The following is an 18,520-nucleotide window of genomic DNA, read 5'->3' on the forward strand; positions in this document are numbered from 1 at the left end:
TTTGAGAAAATGTTAAATGCTTAGGCAGAGAAATGGTTACAGAAATTCTGATGTTTCAACTCAATAGAATATTTATAAGTCCATTAAAATTATAAACATTAAACTCACATGAATAAGTATATATGAGTTGAGTGAAAATACACATAGAATTGTGTATAATCTATTAGTGCAGTTCTCTGAAAGCTATTTACAGGTATAGATAAAAATCGGAAGAAGCCTTAGAGAAAAGTGAATAGTGTTAGTTATGTGGTGATGTTATGAATGTATTTTTTTGTAAATCACAAGGATCAAGGAAAGCAGTCATACTTCGAAAATCCAAAGATTAAGATTTCTAAATACCTAAAACCAGAGTCAGGAGATGACAGCAGAGTGAAGGGTTTAAAATCCCTCATCCCTGGTTGAGTGTGAACGGGCCCTGGGGTATGAACATATGCCTTTTCTTCCATAAAAGTACTCTGGCTTTCAAAAAAAAAAGTTATATAGAGTGATGAATGTGTCTTAAAAGATACAAACACCCTTATATTTAGAAGATACAAAATTCTTAACTGAAAAAGACTGTCAGTTTTCTGAAAAAAGGTGATAAGCTTCTAACCTAGGTGGGCTTCCAGAGATGAGAGCTGGGGGGCAGTTGTAGCTCAAATCCTGGAGACTCTAGAATCTCTTATAGGTTCTGAAGGGCACCAGCCACTTCTTTGTCTACAGCTCAACACTCAGAAGTCACTTTTTAAGAGAGCCAGCCCTAAGGGTTTCTCCAAACCCAAAGGGAATGATTCCCTTGCCCTGCTCTGCCTCAGGAATTTTGGCTGGCCTGGGGTCACCAAAGACAGACCAGTCCTGTGCTTCCCTCCCTAAAAGCCCTCCAAGAATGGCAGAACCCCTCAAGGGGTCCCATGAATCCAGAGTGATAGTTGGGGTGAGTAGAGGCTACTTGGTGTAAAGAGCTGACTCACTGGAAAATACCCTGATGCTGGGAAAGATTGAGGGCAGGAGGAGGAGAAGGTGACAGGGGATGAGATGTTGGTTGGCATCACCAATTCAATGGTCATGAGTTTGAGCAAATTCTAGGAGATGGTGAAGGACAGGGGAGCCTGGTATTCTGCAGTCCATGGGGTCACAAAGAGTCAGACACAGCTGAACAACTGAGCAACAACAAGAGGTGGAAAGCAGCCCTCTGCCCTTTGGCGATGCTTTACTACAGAGAATGCAGCAGTGAAATGTTGAGGAGACTCTCAAGGAGCTTCCTGCCCCCCATTTCACCCAAGCCTACAAGGCACAGTGCGAGAATCTCAGAAAGGCCCATTTTGGGCAGTGGGCTTGCTTGTCACTTGATTTGCTGTAGGTGGCAACGAGCAGTGACGTGTCAACGGATGGTATCATACATGCCTGCGCAATGCCATCAGCATGCCCGTGGCAGGGCTCACTCTTCACCCTCCTCCCTCCTGTCGAACAGTTCTTGTGACTGGCCCTAGAACAAAGCCTGTATCTGTGTGGCGTAGGCCTCCTCCCTTGCAGAAATCTCTTAATGTCAAGAGTCAGCCTACAATGTGGTGAGGAAGTTGGGGAGAATCCTGCTCTCCACACCAAGGCAGGGCCAGGGAAACAGGCTCTGTCACATCCAGGAACAGGGAGGGACAGTTTTGACACTGCTCTTGTGTCTTCCAGGGTAATTCTCTGCTGTGTATGCCCAACGTGCTCAAGTTGTACCTGGAGAATGGACAGACCAAAGCTTTCAAGTTTGAGGCACACACGACTGTGAAGGTAATTTGGAGTAAACTTGACTCTCTTTCTGGTGAGAATTTGCTGGCTCCCAGGACCCCCAGGCCTCTTGTTAGCAGCTGCCTCAGTGATCTCACAATCCCATGGTCTGAGCACCTGCAGTTAGCCAAGCACTGTGTCATCTCAATTCATTGCACAAACACCCAGCAAGCTGATATTTTAGTCACCCTCTTGCAGGGGAGGAAATCAGGGTTCAGAGAGATGAAGTACCCAATACAACTCATTAGCCTTCCCCATTAACCACTGGGATTTCCTGCCTCTTGTATGGGGTTCCACCTGCTTCCCAAAAGGCCAGAGTCACTAAAAAACCCAAGCAAGGTATCAGGGCAGGTCCAGGCCCCTGGGAATTCTGTTCTGGATGGAAGTCAGTTTGAATTAGATTTAATTACGTTCCCACAAAGGAGACACTCTGAGGCGGGTGATACAGAGAGAGGTAGAAAGTGGTCTCTGTCCCCCTAGCTTGCAGTCTAGTTGAGGGAAAATGGACATCCAAGGAGCTCCCAACGGTCCAGGGCAGGACGAAGGAAGGGCTGTAAAGAGAGGGCCGAGGGGCGTGCTTAGCATACAAGAGAAGGAGCCCTCTGTCTCATCCCCTCAGAATGTCAGAGAAGGCTTTGCTGAGAAGCTGGACCTGAGCTAGGCTTTGAAGGGTGACTAAGAATTCATCAAAGGCAGGTGGGGGCACAGCTATAGAGGGGTCAGAGGATGAACATCAGGCTGAAGAAGTCCCATGAACAAGGCAGAGAGCCAGTAAGACAAGGCATCGCCTGGGAGGTAGTAAACCATCCCATGGGACTGGAGCAGAGACCGTTGCCTTGTAGGGGGAGTGGGAGAGGGTGCACACTGGCTGCAGGGATGGCCTTGCATGGCAGGCAGTGGAATTGGGATTTTATCCATAGACAATAGGGGATAGCACTATAGTTTTTCAATAAGGGAGCAAATGGTGTTAGAGGCAGGTTCCAGGGAAGAAACAAAGGACTTGTTCAAACATTAGAAACCATGTAAGAGTCAACACTGAGCCCAGTTCCTCTTATTAGAAGAAGAGCAGGTTCAGGTGGGTAGGTACACCTCTAGGTACTGGACAAGATATACACACACACATATTGCACACACACTTGTGTGCACACATGCAAACATAATGCACGCATACCACCAGTGTTCCCTGGCACCTTCCTTTGGCAATTCCTATTGTTGTTCAGTTGCTCAGTTGTGTCTGACACTTTGCGACCGCATGGACTGCAGTATGCCAGGCTTTCCTGTCCATCACCAACTTCTGGAGCTTGCTCAAACTCATGTCCCCATTGCGTCAGTGATGCTGTCCAACCATCTCATTCTCTGTTGTTCCTTTTTCCTCCTGCCTTCAATCTTTCCTAGCATCAGGGTCTTTTCAAATGAGTCAACTCTTCGCATCAGGTGGCCAAAGTATTGGAGTTTCAGCTTCAGCATCAGTCCTTCCAATGAATATTCAGGACTGATTTCCTTTAGGATGGACTGGTTGGATCTCCTTGCAGTCCAAGGGACTCTCAAGAGTCTTTTCCAACACCACAGTTCAAAAGCATCAGTTCTTTGGCACTCAGCTTTCTTTATGGTCCAACTCTCACACAAATACATGATTATATAGCTTTGATTATATGGGCCTTTGTCAGCAAAGTAATGTCTGCTTTTTAATATGCTGTCTAGGTTTGTAATAGCTTTTCTTCCAAGGAGCAAGTGTCTTTTAATTTCATGGCTGCAGTCACCATTTGCAGTGATTTTGGAACCCAAGGAAATAAAATCTGTCACTGTTGCCATTGTTTCTCTATCTATTTGCCATGAAGTGATGGGACTGGATGCCATATCTTTGTTTTTTGAATGGTGAGTTTTAAGTGAGCTTTTTCACTCTCCTCTTTCACTTTCACCAAGAGGCTCTTTAGTTCCTCTTCAAGTTTCTGCCATAAGGCTGGTGTCATCTGCATATCTGCGGTTGTTGATATTTCTCCCAGCAATCTTGATTCTAGCTTATCCTTCGTCCAGCCCGGCATTTCTCACGCTGTACTCTGCTTATAAGTTAAATAAGCAAGGTGACAACATACAGCCTTGTCATATTTCTTTCTCAATTTTGAACCAGTCCATTGTTCCATGTGCAGTTCTAACTGTTGCTTCTTGACCTGCATACAGGTTTCACAGGAGTCAGGTAAGGTGGTATGGTATTTCCATTTCTTGAAGAATTTTCCACAGTTTGTTGAGATCCACACAGTCAAAGGCTTTAGTGTAGTCAATGAAACAGAAGTAGATGTTTTTCTGGAATTCTCTTGCTTTTTTGGTGATCCAGCGGATGTTGGCAATTCGATCTGTGGTTCCTTTGCCTTTTCTAAATCCAGCTTGAACTGGAAGTTCACGGTTCGTGTACAGTTGAAACATGGCTTGGAGAATTTTGAGTGTTACTTTTGTAGCATATGAGATGAGTGCAATTGTGTGGTAGTTTGAACATTCTTTGGCATTGCCTTTCTTTGGGATTGGAATGAAAACTGATCTTTTTCAGTCCTATGCCCACTGTTGAGGTTTCCATATTTGCTCGAATTTTGAGTCCATACTTTAACAGAATCATCTTTTAGGATTTGAAGTAGCTCAGCTGGAAGTCCATCACCTCCACTAGTTTTGTTTGTACTGATGCTTCCTAAGGCCACTTGACTTCAGACTCCAGGATGTCTGGCTCTAGGTGAGTGATCACACCATCGTGGTTATCTGGGTCATTAAGATCTTTTTTGTATAGTTCTTCTGTGTATTGTTGCCACCTCTTAATACCTTCTGCTTCTGTTAGATCCATACCATTTGTGTCCTTTATTGTGCACATATTTGCATGAAATATTCTCTCGGTATCTCTAATTTTCTTGAAAATATCTCTAGTCTTTCCCATTTTATTGTTTTCCTCTGTTTCTTTGCATTGATCACTTAGGAAGGCTTTCTTTTTTTTATCTCTCCTTGCTATTCTTTGGAACTCTGCCTTCAGTTGGGTATATCTTTCCTTTTCTCCTTTGCCTTTCACTTCTCTTCTTTTCTCAGCTATTTGGAAGGCCTCCTTAGATAGCCATTTTGTCTTGTTTGCATTTCTTTTTCTTGTGGATGGTTTTGGCTACCACCTTCTGTACAACGTCATGAATCTCCATCTATAGTTCTTCAGGCACTCTATCAGATCTAATCCCTTGAATCTGTCACTTCCACTGTATAATCGTAAGGGATTTGAATTAGGTCATACCTTAATGGCAGTTCCTAGGGCTGCCCCAAATGCCCTATTTCATTCTTACTTCAGCATGACTGAAGAGAAGCTAGAGAAAGCCTGTCTGGCCCTGGGAAGTTCAAGCCCAGAGGAGGAATAGGAGAGGAATGGATTTGTTCAGTGTCATTCCATGTCTGGCATTCCCTGGGCACTTCCTTATTTGCTATCTCACTTAGTGCCCCCAGTAACCTTGTAAGGTGACAGATGTCTCACTTTTCAGATGAGAACACTGAGATATCCGAAACTCATCAAAATCAGTTCTTCCAACTTGGTCTGTTGTCTCTGAACCCTGCACTGGAGCTGACCATGTTGCCATTCAGCATAGAAGCTATGCAAATGCATTAGACATGGTTTCTACTTCTGTCACCTTTGAGCAGAGTGCACTGGAATGTGGGGTGGGGTGCACTGGAAGGGGAGGGAGTCCTCCTTCTGTGGCCAAAAAGACTTTGAGATGATTTACAATAAAACACATACCACAGGGGAATTAAAGCCAAGATGACACATGGAGTTGGGGAAATGGGCAAGGACTTAGCTAGTATAGTACTGGTTAATCTCACTTACCTGTAATAGCCCAATTTTTACAGAGCAAATCTTTTAGCTCTTTGTGACAGAAAAAGAGAGGGGGATATAAGCAAATTGTATGGGTGAAAAAGAGAAAAAAACACTGTCAAGTCATCAGCGACTTCTCTTCCTCACTCCCTTACCAAGAGAAGCAAGAGTTTTCTTACATTAGAAAACCCTCTTTGTCTGCTGCTGCTGCTAAGTCACTTCAGTCGTGTCTGACTCTGTGCGACCCCATAGACGGAAGCCCACCAGGCTCCACCGTCCCTGGGATTCTCCAGGCAAGAACACAGGGGTGGGTTGCCATTTCCTTCTCCAATGCATGAAAGTGAAAAGTGAAAGTGAAGTCACTCAGTCATGTCCAACTCTTTGCGACCCCATGGACTGCAGCCCACCAGGCTCCTCCGTCCATGGGATTTTCCAGGCAAGAGTACTGGAGTGGGGTGCCATTGCCTTCTCCACTCTTTCTCTTAAGTCAAGGAAAATAATATGTCACTTAGTGATACTTTTGAGTGCTAGCAAAGCTGTTAATGATACAGAAATAAACTCCCTAGGGTCACTCTCTTAGGGAGCCCAGAGTGTTGGGGTGGGGCTGGGGTGAGGAGATGGGACCTCAGGTTAATTCATGAAGAAACCAAGGCAAATGCAGTGCGTTCAGAAGCAGGAAAGTAGGATGTGAAAATGGGGTGCTGTGGGCTCCCAGGAGTGAGAGCTTCCAGCTAGGTAGCAAGGAATGGCCCCCAGGATGTGGTGACCTATGAGATCAACTTGGAAAGATGGACAGGAATGGGTCAGGAGTGGTATGTGAAGACAGATTTCCAGTCATGGGGAGTGACACCAACAAAGACCCAGTGATGGGAAAGTTTAGCAAGTACATGGGGCTTGCAAGCAAAGTGCAACAGAAGCAGCAGCAAAGGATAAAGTGGAATAAATGGGTTGGCACCTGATACTTGAGAACCTTTAATGTTAATTGAGGAATCTGGATTTGGGCTAGTGGGCCATGATGGAGGAGGCACTGAAAATTCTTGAGCCAGGGAGAGCATGAGCAATACAAGGCTTAGACAAGTTCCTCTAGGTCAAGGGTCAGCAAACTCTTTCTGTAAAGAGCCAGATAATGAATGCGGTAGGTTTTATGGGCCGGGGGCTTCTGTCATGGTTACTCACCTCTGCCAGTGTAGAGAATGGGTGTAGCTGTGTTCACATATGACTGTAATTACAAAAACAAGCAATGGGCTGGATTTGGTTTCCAACCTCTGCTCTAGATGTAGGGTGGAGGTCAGATAGGGTAGCAGGGTGTTCCTTAGGACATGAATCAACAAAGCCAGGACAAATGTGTGTGCTGAAGCCAAATGGAGAATGGAGAGAGTGGACAGAGCCATGAGAGGGGCTCTCTATCATGGCCAGCACACAGTAGGCATTGAACTAATGTTGTTGAGTTTTGAGGTGAGTGAACTTTAGGACCTAGTCACCGGTTAGTTATGGGGGGCGATGGAGAAAGCAGGAAGAGGATTCAGAATGGGGAGCCATGAGGAGCAGGTAGTGCCCGATGGTTTGGCACTTACTAAATCTAAAATTCTAGCAGGATGTGTATGATGAGTCCATGATGACTGTTTATTCATTGAATGGAAGTCTACTGAGCATCACTGAATGCCAAGCTTTGCAGATATAATGGAGTACAAGACAAGCGAGGTTCACATTCTGGGGAAGTCTAGCATCTAGCAGGTAAATGACAATAAGCAGAAAAACAGATGTCAGCAGCTACCAGGCAGTGAACACCTGTCATCTGCCAGGTGCTATTCTAAAGGCCACGTATGGGGATAGCCATTTAATGCACACAACAACCCCCGAGAGAGATGTCACTATTATGACCATTTTAGAGATGAAACCACTGAGGCATGGAGAGTAAGCACGTTATCCAGGGAAACAAAGCTAGTGATTAGAAGTCTAGGCCTAGAGCCCATTCACTTCACTGTACTGTCTATTACTGAAGAACGGTGCTGTCATCGAAGAAGATCTCATAGTGATGAAGGACCCTGGCACAGAATAACAGGGACAGTCACATTTAGATACAGAGACCAGAGGTAGCCTTGGGAAGTGTGCAGGAAGAGTGTGCCAGGCAGAGGAAACAGCACTTTGAATGCCCCGAGGCAGCAAAGACCTTGTGATGCCCAGGGGGCCCTGTAGTGAACGAGGGGAGTGTGGCATGGCAGTTCTGGTGGCCCAGTATTTACCTGCTAGATGCTAGACTCACCCCATCAGCCCCTCTAAGTGGGCATTGTTATCCTCTATTTCACAAGAAGAAACAGGTTCAGAGGCATCAGATTGATTTCTGTCAGTGGCAGAGAGGGCAGGTGGTGGGATTATGTCTGGTAAGCAATTGACAGTGCAGACTCCAGAGATAGGATGGATCTGGAGACCTTGAAGAGGGGCGTAAGGCCCCAAGGGATAGCTTCAGCCTCCCAAGTAAAGCCGGAGAGGGCGGCCATGCGGGGGGCACTGGAGCCCTGAGGGGAAGGGAGCAGCGGGCACAGGGCCCTGAAGGGGTGATGAGAAGTCCCACGTGGGGCCCATCAAGATTAGCCTCCTGTGTTGGCAGTGGACCCAGCCAGCACGGGCCTTTCTTTCCCTGGCAGCACGGAGGAGCGGAGGGGAGTCAGGGGAGTCCTCCCCGCTCTGTGCCTGAATGTGAGGACCAGCCCGCTCCTTGGTGACCCTTGTGCCTCTGTGCCCACAGGACATCATCCTCACGGTGAAGGAGAAGCTGTCGATCCGAAGCACAGAGTACTTCGCGCTGGTCCTGGAGGAGCAGTACAATGTCTCCCGGCTGCACCTGCTGCATGAGGAGGAGCTCATCCAGCAGGTAGCACCTGCCTCTGCTCCCAGTGGGGAGATCTGGGCAGGGTGAGCTGCCTGCCTCGGCCACAGCCTTTGAGTACAGGGTGCAGTGCATCTGCAGGTTTGATGTGCTTTCTTGTGCCCAGACAACACAGAGCTCACTCAGCCTGGTTTGCAAACAAAGTTAGGCAGGCCTCCGTTTTGCAGACAAGGAGAAAGAGGCTTAGATAGGTGAGCAAGGTAATGCAACCACTAGACCCCATCTTTTGCTCCCAGCTCTGATGACCTTTCTCTGAACCTCCCACCTTTGAGATGTCAGGAAAGCATCTGTTGCTGGGTCTCAGCCCTTTCTGTGAGGCTTGTCCTGAGCAGGACAGGGCTAACACTGTCCATCTGTATCTCTCAGTCTTTAAGCCATGCAGTGATTTGTTATACCAGCTTTCAAGAGCCAAACACAGGTCAGTTCCATAAATTCTTATTGAGTGTGTACTACTATAAAGATAAGTAGGATTTCAGTAATTGGAAAAGGAAAAGGGGCTTTTTTTAAGAAGTGGAGCAGCATGAACAAGGCATGAGCTCATGGAAGCCGCTCTGAGTGTTCCTCATTGCAGACGAATTCCTGCCGTGGTCACTCATTTCCTAACATTGCTGCTTACAAACTTTAAAAAAATCACTTCTGTTCCATTAGCATTGGAAAAAGAAATCAAATTAAACCACTGAAATAGCTGAAGTGAAAAAAAAAGTAAGGTACAGGGCATATTTATTATATATACCCACATAATGTATTGTATACTACTATTTATGGGAAATAAAGGAATGTACATTTATAGGAGCATAAATACCCATAGACAGTCTCTGGAAGGGTATATAAGAAACCAGATGCAGAGATTTCTTCTGGAAAGGGGAACAGGTTGATGGGGTGAGTGGGAAACTGTTCTTTTGAGCTTTTTACATCTTATACCCATGGGAAAGTCAGTCAAGGGCACAGGTCTGTGCTGACTTGGGAAGAACTAAAACTGAAATCTCTAGGGACTGTCTTTCATTGTCTTTTTTTATTTAAGTTGTTTGTGGAATAACTGAGAACAAAAACAGAAGATGAACTGTGTCTCTCTTATGCATTGCAGGTAGTGGAAAGGGAGGAGTCACATGACTACCGCTGCCTCTTCAGGGTTTGTTTTGTCCCCAGGGACCCCCTGGACCTCCTGAAAGAAGACCCTGTGGCCTTTGAATACCTCTATCTGCAGGTGACCTGGTCTGCCCTTCCTAAAATAACAGTGGTTTTTCTCAAAGATGGCACATTGGGTTATTTTCAACATGAGCTCGAGGCAATTAAGCAACTCACTGGTAGGGATTATCTTGGTCTGAGGGAGAGTAGGCCTGATTATCCCTTAGAATTCCGTTTTATGTCACTGAGTTGCTATGTTAGGCGATTTGCAATATATTAATGAACTTAGAGCTTAGTCCTCCATGTAGATTTACATTTTCTAACACCATTTAGGATCTTTAGAGTTAAGTTTTTATTGCCAAAAGGGGCAACCAGGGTCACACAGGCAAGAATTGGCAGAGCTAGATCTCCAAGTTGCCTTTCACCCGAGAGCACTAGGAACCCAATCCATGTGTTCTTCTTTCCCAGTGTCTCTGATCTCATCTCTCCTAGAGCTGCAGCGATGTGCTCCAGGAGCGCTTTGCGGTTGAAATGAAGTGCAGCTCGGCGCTCCGCCTGGCAGCCCTGCACATCCAGGAGCGGATCTACGCATGTGCGCAGCCACAGAAGATCTCTTTGAAGTACATAGAGTGAGTGGCAGGGGACTTCGATGTCCCGCCAACAGCAGCTGTGTTGCATTTATCACTTGGCTGGCGCTGGGCCAGGATGGCCAGAATCCACACGAAGCTGACACTCACCCACCCCCCACATCTGTCCATTGTCTTCCCTTCATTTCCCTCTGCACCCTCTCCAACACAGCCTGGCTTCCCCCAGGTCAGAACCCGGATGCTCCCTCTGGGGCCCAAGCCAGCTCCAGATGGAATGACACAGGATCCCTTTGTAAATTCCCAGTTCCTGGGAGGATATCTCAGGAAATCCTGACAACTTCAGCATCAAGCTCTTCTGAGAGCAAGAATTCCCTGGAAATTCATTTGTGGTGAACAAAATCCTATTGTATTACATTTCTATTAGAGCAGTTTCAAGTCCTGAGGCTCTGACATCTCCAGATTCTTAGCTTAAAATGTCACTTTGCTCTGGGTGTTATCACCCAGATTTATTCATCTCTTCACCAAATCTCAGCTCTGTCTTGTCTGCTGATGAATTATATTTAAAATTTTTTTAAAAATCCTTGGCCTTCCCCCGGATATCCTAGGTTAAATCTCTAGAGAGTGGGACCTGAGAATCTGTATTTTTAACTAGTTTGTTGGGTGGGATGGTGGGGGATTAGGCTGGCATCATCCTCAAGCATGGCCTCAGGGATTCACGTGTTCTGTGTGTTGCCCTATGAGACTGTGCTGAACATGTGTAAGGAGTAATGGGCTCCTTGAATGATCATGGGGTTTAATTCCAGAATGGCTCATTTTTGTGGACTGGGTATGTGTTTGTATAAATAAATAGGTAGATAGATATCACACATATACAGTATTCATGTATATATATATATATTTACATATACTCCACAAGACCAGCCAGATATCTTCTGCTGAGAAAGAAGCTCATAATTACAGTATTCTTGGAACAATAACTACTGAATCAAATATAATTACGTTCTTCATTAGAGTCAAGTTTGCTGTAGACATGAGCCTCCTTGTCTCCAATGTCTCATGGCAGGAAGGATTGGGGAATCGAGAACTTTATATCTCCAACTTTACTACGAAACATGAAAGGAAAAGACATCAAGAAAGCCATCAGCTTCCACATGAAGAGGAACCAGAACTTGCTGGAACCCAGACAGAAGGTAATTTAGCCACAGCCCCTGCCAACCACACGCTGACTGTTGTGAAACCTCAGGGGGAGAATTTTCAACATTGCCTGCATTTTAGACAAATGAATAGCTCTGACTTCAACAGTCTTTTTTTGTTTTCTTTTTTTTTTCACCCTTATTTAAGCAACTTATTTCTGCTGCCCAGCTACGTTTAAATTACCTACAGATCCTTGGGGAACTCAAGACGTATGGTGGGAAAATCTTTAATGCTACTTTAATGGTATGTATTAAAGAACTTCTTATAAGGGATGCAAGAGAGCCTCTGAACATCAGTGTATCTTTTAGTCTAAAATTCCTGAGGACTGTTCTGGACTAGAGTTTGTTTGGGAAAGTGAACATTATGATGTCAGGGAGCGTCTGCCATGCCATTGCTCGACACCAGCCCTCTGACAGATGCTGGGGGAGGCAGAGCTGAATGAGACACGGTTCCCATCCTCAAATGATGCAACGAGGCCCCAAACAGGGCACAGCAAAGCCATGAGAGGCACAGGACCATTCTGGAAAGTCAAAGACAGAGACCACCACTGCCAGCTTCAGGTTGAATGGGGAAGGAGAAGGCATTAAGGAAAGACAAGAAGATTGCATTTGGCCAGATTTCAGAGGAAAGGCATTCTGAGGGCACGATACTGTGATCAGTTTACCCTGGAGCTTTGGATATATGAAGGTGAAGAGGGATAAAAGGGAAATCGTGAAGAAAAGATAAGAATGTTAGACTGGAGGCTGGGGCCCTGATTATTCAGAAGGGAAGAAGTGAGGAGTGGACCTGAGAAGGGAAAACAAGAGTCCTCTGCTGTGTTATCCATTCCTCCCTTGGTCTGCTTTTTGGAGCCTAGGCCTGGAGCTCTGTGCTCTGCTGCAGTCAGTGATGTGGGATGTGGCTTAAGGGAATTATGCCCCCACAAGTCAGTCCCAGAACTCTCAAGCACAAAGCCAGACAATTTACCAATTAGAGATTTAAAAAAAATAATAATAGCAAAGCTCCTTTCAGTGGATTTAGTGTGCTTCTTAGTCATTTACAGTGATGGGTTAATTTAATTAGGCTGCTGACCTAACAGTGTAGATGGAAAAAGAGAATTGATGTTTTGAACGAAAGGAAGAGCATCTGATTGTTTGGGGAAGAGAAAAATTGGTCGAGTCTTTGTACAAGTAGTGGACTAAATGGTGGAGAAGACACTAGATCACAGAAAGGAAACTTGAAGGTACAAGAAAAACTACCCACTTTTCTCTAGGGCTAATCCTGCCCTCTGCCAGCTGTCCGGTTCCTGTCTCCAACTCCGCTTTACCTTTCATGTCTAAGGAAAGACCTGGGAGTGGGAGAAGAAACCAACTACACTGAACTGGCTCAGGGCGCTTGCTGGTCACTGGAGGTACAGATGTAGGCATACACAGACTCTGTTGTCAGGGACCTTAATGGAATATGCAACTCAAGTACAAATAATAACAGTAAGAAGTCTGAGCTTAGAAGTCCTAGAAATCCTAGTCCTAGACAGTCCCGTGCTGTCCAAGAAGGACAGAGGACGTGGTGTGGAATCAACATAGAAAAGGACTGTTATGGTTTGAGGAGCAAATCAGGTGGCGTTTTCAATGGGCAGTAGGTTTTGATGGAAGGTTCTAAAAAAGGGTGGGTTTTCGATAGGTAATGATAACAAGGAATCCCAAGTGGAAGGCACAATGTGAATTTAGGCATATAGGTGTGCAAGTATATGGTTGTGTTTATGGAACAGGTAAAAGTCCCATGGTTTGATCCTCTACTGTGAAGAGTATTATGGGAGATAAATTAATACTGAGTTTATCTGTAGATGGGGCCCAGGTTAGGCTGTCACCTAACTTGGTCATCTAGAGGAGTGGTGGTTAGGGGTTTGCAGAAAGAGGTATCATGTCCTACGTGTATAATGTATTTTCCCTAGCTTGTGAATGGAAACTAATTCCCCTTCCTGCCCTCTGCAGTTACAGGACAGAGAATCCTACATTGCCCTTCTGGTTGGAGCCAAGTATGGCATTAGCCAAATTATCAATAGCAAACTCAACATCATGTCCACGTTGGCAGAGTTTGCCAACATCAGCCGTGTAGAGCTGACAGAAGAGTCTGAGAAAGTGAGCATGGTCAAAGTGTATCTTCAGGATGTCAAGGTAAAGGGGAAGAAATTTTTAATCCAGCTTCTGGAATCTGGGGCTAAATTACTTGAGTGTAGTTTATGTGAGTTTGGATATTAACAGAGTCTCATGTTCAACATTTTCTTAAGAGATGGAATTGTCCATCCTGTCCCATCAAAGGGAAAGTAATGAACAGGGTACATTTTCCCAGGCAAGTCCTAAAAGGTTTTTTTTCTGTAAACTGAGCTTGACCGTGTACTTTCCTGACAGGTTCAGCAACCTAGATGGGAGCACCAGAGGGTATTATCACATACATTAGACCAGAATGGCTGCCCAAGATTTTGGGTGATGGCAATTAAAATAGATCAGTGGTATAGGGTACTTCCTGTACCTCTCTGGAAGGTCCTACATTTATCCTGCTTCCTTTGACTTAATCCCAACATGCACAGGACTGGTGCTTCATTCTTCTTATCCCCCTCTCCTTCCTTCTCTACTCGATCCTGCTCCTTTTTCTTCTCTAGGTCAGGTCTTGAAGAGGTCCCATAGCATGAATGAACAGGGTGGGGTGGTTGGGATAGAAGGATAGTCACTGTGGAGACTGGTTGGGAGGAACCCACCGCATGTGTGAGTGCTTGTGTGGCTGTGTGTGTGCATACTCATTTCAAATCTTGTAGGTGAGGACAGGTATATTGTCAGGACACCAGGGGGCCTGTCTATGGACCGTGGCTGGATTTACCTGAAATCTCTCATGGGCCCCACATGGCCTGATTGCCCTTTCTATTGCTTGCTGCCAGCCTTCAGACGTTGTGTCCCTTGTTGCCAGCCTTAGCCCTTTATACGCTTAAGAGCCTCTTTACCTTCAAAGGTTCTGACTTTGCTGCTGGAATCCAACAGTGCGAAAGACCTAGCCTGCCTGATTGCTGGGTACTACAGGCTGTTTGTCGACCCAGTGACCTCCATTTTCCTCTGGCCTGGAAACAAACAGCAGGTGCACCGGGTGTCTGCTGAAGAAGGTGAGGTGCTGAGGCTTGGACCCAGGAAGGACAGGCCCACTTCGCTGCCTTGTAGGGTCAAGGTAGCCTAAAAGGGGATGGTGCATTGAGTGGAGCGGAGGCTTCCACTCAAGAGGGTGAGAGCTGTTTCTCCATTCATTTCTTGGTAAACAGCTGATCTTTCCAAAATCCTAAATAGAGAGGATTTCTTTGTACCTGAGAGTCCCATAAAGCCAAGCAAGGCTGTGGAAGGTCTCTGATTCCCTGTAGTATTACCTAAAATCATCTCCAAGATCCACAGTATTTTATCTTTGACAGTAAAACAAGATGTCACTTATTTGTTTAGAAAGTATAGCTGACCTAGCTTCTCATCTCATGCCTCTTTTGCTTCTCTTGAATTATAATAAAAATTCTCTGCCTTACATGTTTATAAGAACAGGGTACATGGAGATAGAAGCTAAAAATCATATGACATAAGGAATGAAGTAGGGGAGGCCACATTAGGTGAACATTTTCCCAGTTTCCACCAGGCTTTTGCCTCCGCACTATTGACGCAGCATTCTTCCCAGCGGTTTGCTGATAAATGTTTAACAACTGTCTCTGCAGGGGAAGAAACAAAATGAAACAGAACCCTGATTTGAAGCAATTGCCTAAACATTGGCAGTGGCATAAACACTCCCACCGTGTCAGCTATACTTTCTAAACAAATAAGTGACATCTTGTTTTACTGTCAAAGATAAAATTTCAAGCCCCTGACATGCTGTCACTGGACATGGAGGTGGGGAGAGGTGCTCAGTAGCACACCATCGTATGGCATTTCCTCCATGTGGATAAGACAAGCATAAGTAATCTCAGAGATTGGCTAATAGGAAACTAAGAATTCAGAAGTGAAGCATTTCCTGTACTTGTTCCCTCTGTCTTTAACACAGCTTATTAACAAGGGATGATGCCTCTGAGACGGCACCCCACGGAGCCATGCTGTTGTGGAGGCCTGGTGAGGTGGTCACAGGAGGCCTACTTCAGCCTGTTTGTAATAGGTTATGACGAACATGGTGAAGTTACCCAGGCAAAGAGGGGAAGAGTGATCCTTTGAAGCAGAGGGACACAATGGAGGCATGAAGGCTGAAAAGCTCTCTGTAGTAGCTAGAGCCTGGGGAAGGCTGCAGTGAGTGAGCAGGCTGCTGAGGAAGGGTAGGACCTGCACTGTGAGAGGGGGACCAGGCTGCTGAGGGTCACCCTGTGAGAGCCCCCAACCTCAGTAGGAGAGCTTAGGTTCTTCCCTTTAGGCAAGAGAAACCATCAGAGGTTTAAATACAATGTGATGTGATCAGAGAGAAGTGGGTTTGTTTGTTTGGTTGTTTTTTTTTTTTTTTTGGCTGTGGTGTATGGCATACAGTATCTTAGTTCCCTGACTAGGGGTCAAACCCTTCCCCCCTGCAGTGGAAGCATGGAGCACTAACCACTGGACCACCAGGGAAGTCCCCAGAGAGAAGTTGAAAACAGATTGCACCTGGAGGTTTATGGTGCATGCGCAGTTTGAGACCTGGCTCAATGCCCCCCAACCCTCTCACCATGAATCCTTCCAAGTACCAGCAGTGGGTCACTTTTCACTTTTCTAAAAGCTCTGTAGCACCAGTGGGTCACTAGGCCAGGCTTCAGAATGATGCCAGCCTAGCAGCCTCAGGACCCCCATAAAGTTAGTAAAAATACAGATTCTCAGGCTCCACTCCCTAGCTTTTAGACTCAATACATCAGGATGAGGTCCAAGGATATGTTATTGTTGTTTTTTAAATATGATTCCCTGTCTGATTTTGATACCCAGTCAGGACAGAGCTGAGATTTTTAGGAGAGCTGTAGCAAACCACCTAAATACCCGGCTGTTTCCATAAACAGATAGATCTCCTTGGAGGTGGAGGTAATCCTGTCTCCTTTAGGTGGCTTATAGATGTGGGGAAGGAGACTTGACAGTTGTGTGGAGAACGTGGAAATTTGGAGTCCTGTGGATCCTGTGTCAGTCAGTGTAGCATGGTCCAGGCCTGTCATCCCGCTGGACCTCTGTTCTCTCATCTGCAAAGTAAGAGGGCAGGCAAAGTGGGGGCGGGTGGACATGTGAGCATCTGCCAGTCCCCTAATCCTGTCACATAACTCTTGTGTCAGGCTACGAGTCCAGGGCCTGCAGTGACTCCGAGGAGTCATCCGAAGTGGACTGCGTGCCGGAGCCCTTCTCTGACAGATGCCTGCCGAAGCTGGGCCCCTGCAGACCACTTACAGAAGAAGAGCAGCCTCCTGGGGACAGCTCCACGCCTGCAGTGGCTGGGAAAGGCCCAAGCACTTGCGGGGCCAGCAGCACAACAGACAGTGCCGAATCTGAGGCATCTGACTCGGCCAACACCGAGAGCCGAGGCTGCAGGACCAGCGGCTCCAGTGAGTCCATGGACGCTCTGGAGGAGGATGACCTGGATGCCTGCTCTTCCAGCAGGTCCGGCTTCTTCCACCTGGGCTTGCCTGGCTTCCCGGAGAGTCTTGATTCAGACAGCCAGGAGGAGAGAAGCAGGGTTGAAACCGGTGGCTTCCTCTGTCTCCTGGACCTGGCCCAGAGAGCCAACCCTCAGAGCCAGAAGACAGAGTTTTCTGAGAGTCCTGCTCCTGAGGCCTTCAGTTGGGGGCCGGAACTGAATGCGCTCAGGCTGGATCCCAGGCTGTATGAGGGCAGCCGGATTGACTACTACAGCTTGTGCACCAACGTCTCCCCCGCCAGCCACCTGAGCAACAGCTCTGATAGCACAGCTACCCGGCAGGGTGGGGGCACGGCAGCCCTGGGCCAGCGGGGAGGGTCTGAGGCCCCGTCCAGCTCCGTGCTGCAAGCCCTGGCCCCAGGCCTGCCACTGGCCTTGGAGGATGGCAGTTCCGACGAGGAATACTATGATGCAGCTGACAAGCTCACACCCCCAGAGGCCCTCTCAGGTGAGCCCTCCCTGGCAGGTCTGTGGATCGTGCAGGCAGCTCCTCAGTCCCCAGGGAGGGCAGTGTGCAAGCCTGAGGGGAAAACATTTGGGTGAAGCATGGGTGCTCATTCTCTTTTGAGGTGGGCTCCCTGGGCTCAGTGGACCACGTTGTGGGCATCCCAACTTCAAGCAAGGGCTACAGGGGAGGTTCAGAGAACTGTGGACAGGCAGAGATGGGTGGCATTAATTCTACAGTGGGAATCAGGGAAAGCTTCCCAGAAGAGGCAGCAATTAGGCCAGGCCTTGTGAGATGGACAAAATTCACAGAGAAAGAAAAGGTCTGATATGAGCACCCAGTAGAGGGAAGCAGCTGTGCTATTGTTGACCTGGAAGCTTTAAATGAGGCCTTAAAACAAAAAGAACCTAACTGGCAGGCCACTGGTGGTCCTTAAGGGACTCAGACATAGGTGGGAAGATCAGATTCCTCATTCTTTCCTCCACAAAGAGTGTGGGGTGTCTTTACTCATAGAATGACTTCCTAAGCTGACCTGAGGTCCTTGCAGAACATTTACATACACACACACACACTCACACTCACACTCAAACATACACTCTCTCTCCCTCTCTCTCACTGCACTCTGAAGGAAAAAAAAAAAAAATTGGAAAATGGCACCCAGACATTAAGAGTGACCTACTAAGAGCGGGGGCAGCTGTGAGCCCTCTTCTGTGTCCCAGCCCTTTCCTGTTGCTCCCTGTCCTCCAGTGGGTTCCCATTGCTTGTGGGAGAAAGGCCAACTCCTTAGCAGCCCCTGTGAGGTTTCTCGAGGCCCTCTGTGACATGGCCTCGGTGTCTCTCTCCTTCCCCCTGAGCCCTCTTCCTGCATTCCTGCCACACAGACCTCCTTGGCATTTTTAAAAGTGCCCGGTTCTTTCCTGCCTCCAGCCTTTGCACATGCCGCTCCGTCTACCTGAAACACTCCTTACCCTCACCTTTGGCTGCTGCTGCCCTTCTGTCTCTCAGGCCCCACCTGGACATTCGCTTCCTCTCAGGACGAGGTCTCCCCACCCCCATCACACACCTTGGGTGCTTCC

General features: G+C 46.9%; 1 protein-coding gene across 1 annotated transcript in view; it reads left to right on the plus strand.

Annotated features, from left to right (window-relative positions):
* The window catches only part of FRMPD1 (FERM and PDZ domain containing 1), a 108,989-nt gene that overhangs the window by 86,319 nt on the left and 4,150 nt on the right, over positions 1-18,520 (plus strand). Inside the window, exons 7-15 of the mRNA XM_070794776.1 lie at positions 1,663-1,758; positions 8,328-8,453; positions 9,553-9,672; positions 10,086-10,222; positions 11,244-11,370; positions 11,522-11,617; positions 13,345-13,527; positions 14,357-14,504; positions 16,641-17,447. Of these exons, the coding sequence (XP_070650877.1) occupies positions 1,663-1,758; positions 8,328-8,453; positions 9,553-9,672; positions 10,086-10,222; positions 11,244-11,370; positions 11,522-11,617; positions 13,345-13,527; positions 14,357-14,504; positions 16,641-17,447 (1,840 nt within the window). The remainder of the gene's footprint in view (positions 1-1,662; positions 1,759-8,327; positions 8,454-9,552; positions 9,673-10,085; positions 10,223-11,243; positions 11,371-11,521; positions 11,618-13,344; positions 13,528-14,356; positions 14,505-16,640; positions 17,448-18,520) is intronic.

This window comes from Bos indicus, chromosome 8 (assembly GCF_029378745.1).
Source record: "Bos indicus isolate NIAB-ARS_2022 breed Sahiwal x Tharparkar chromosome 8, NIAB-ARS_B.indTharparkar_mat_pri_1.0, whole genome shotgun sequence".
Lineage (NCBI taxonomy): Eukaryota > Metazoa > Chordata > Mammalia > Artiodactyla > Bovidae > Bos > Bos indicus.